The following is a 1,085-nucleotide window of genomic DNA, read 5'->3' on the forward strand; positions in this document are numbered from 1 at the left end:
TGACCATGGCGACCACCACGGCAACCATCATGGCAACCATGGCAACCATCATGGCGACCACGGCAACCATCATGGCAACCACCATGGTCACCATGGTGACCACGAGAAGCATGGCAACCACCATGAGGGTCTCCATGGCAACCACCACGGTCACCATGGCGACCACAGCAAGGCCGGTGACCACAGCAAGGCCGGTGACCATGGCAACGCCCACGGCATCCTCCATAGCAACCACCATGAGGGTCTCCATGGCAACCACCACGGTCACCATGGCGACCACAGCAAGGCCCGTGGGCAACCACCATGGTCACCATGGCGACCACAGCAAGCTCAGCGACCACGCCAAGCCCCATGGCATCCTCCATAGCAACCACCACGGTCACCATGGCGACCACAGCAAGCCCAGCGACCATGGCAACCACCACGGTCACCATGGCGACCACAGCAAGCCCAGCGACCATGGCAACCACCACGGTCACCATGGCGACCACAGCAAGCCCAGCGACCATGGCAACCACCACGGTCACACCACTACGGTAACCATGGCAACCACCACGGGGACCACAGCAAGTACAGCCGCCTCCCCGGCAACCACTTTGAGGATCACCACGGCAACCACCACAGCCATCTCCATGGCAACCACTACGGGAACCATGGCAACCACCATGGGGACCACAGCAAACACGGCCATCTCCATAGCAACCAGCCTGACCATCACTGGGCCCACAGCCGTCGCCATGGCGACCACGAGGCCCACGAGGAGGAGGACCACGATGACCCCGAGGACCACGGGGACCCCGAGGACCCCGAGGACCCCAAGGACCCCCAGGACAAGCACAAGGGTGAGGGGACAGGGGAGGGATGGGGACCCCCAGGGTGGGGACCCCCGGGGTGGGGACCCCCAGGGGTGGGGACCCCCAAGGGTGAGGGGCTGGGGACCCCCAGGGTGGGGAGCCCCGGGGTGGGGACATCTGGGGACAGCGGGTTGGGGACCCCCAGGGTGGGACCCTCAGGGATGGGACCCCAGGGGACAGAGGGATTGGGGACCCCCAGGGCTGGGACCCCCATGGATGGGACCCCCCAGG

The 1,085-nt window shown here is 65.6% G+C and overlaps 1 protein-coding gene across 1 annotated transcript; it reads left to right on the forward strand.

Moving 5' to 3' along the window:
- Positions 1 to 269: 269 nt before the first annotated feature.
- Positions 270 to 842, forward strand: LOC104073720 (histidine-rich glycoprotein-like; the record flags this gene model as incomplete). The annotated part of the gene is made up of 2 exons (XM_009573595.1): positions 270 to 536; positions 602 to 842. Coding segments are annotated over exons 1-2 (508 nt in total), but the record flags the coding sequence as incomplete, so codon positions are not given.
- Positions 843 to 1,085: the final 243 nt, after the last annotated feature.

Source organism: Fulmarus glacialis, unplaced genomic scaffold (genome assembly GCF_000690835.1).
Source record: "Fulmarus glacialis isolate BGI_N327 unplaced genomic scaffold, ASM69083v1 scaffold37952, whole genome shotgun sequence".
Lineage (NCBI taxonomy): Eukaryota > Metazoa > Chordata > Aves > Procellariiformes > Procellariidae > Fulmarus > Fulmarus glacialis.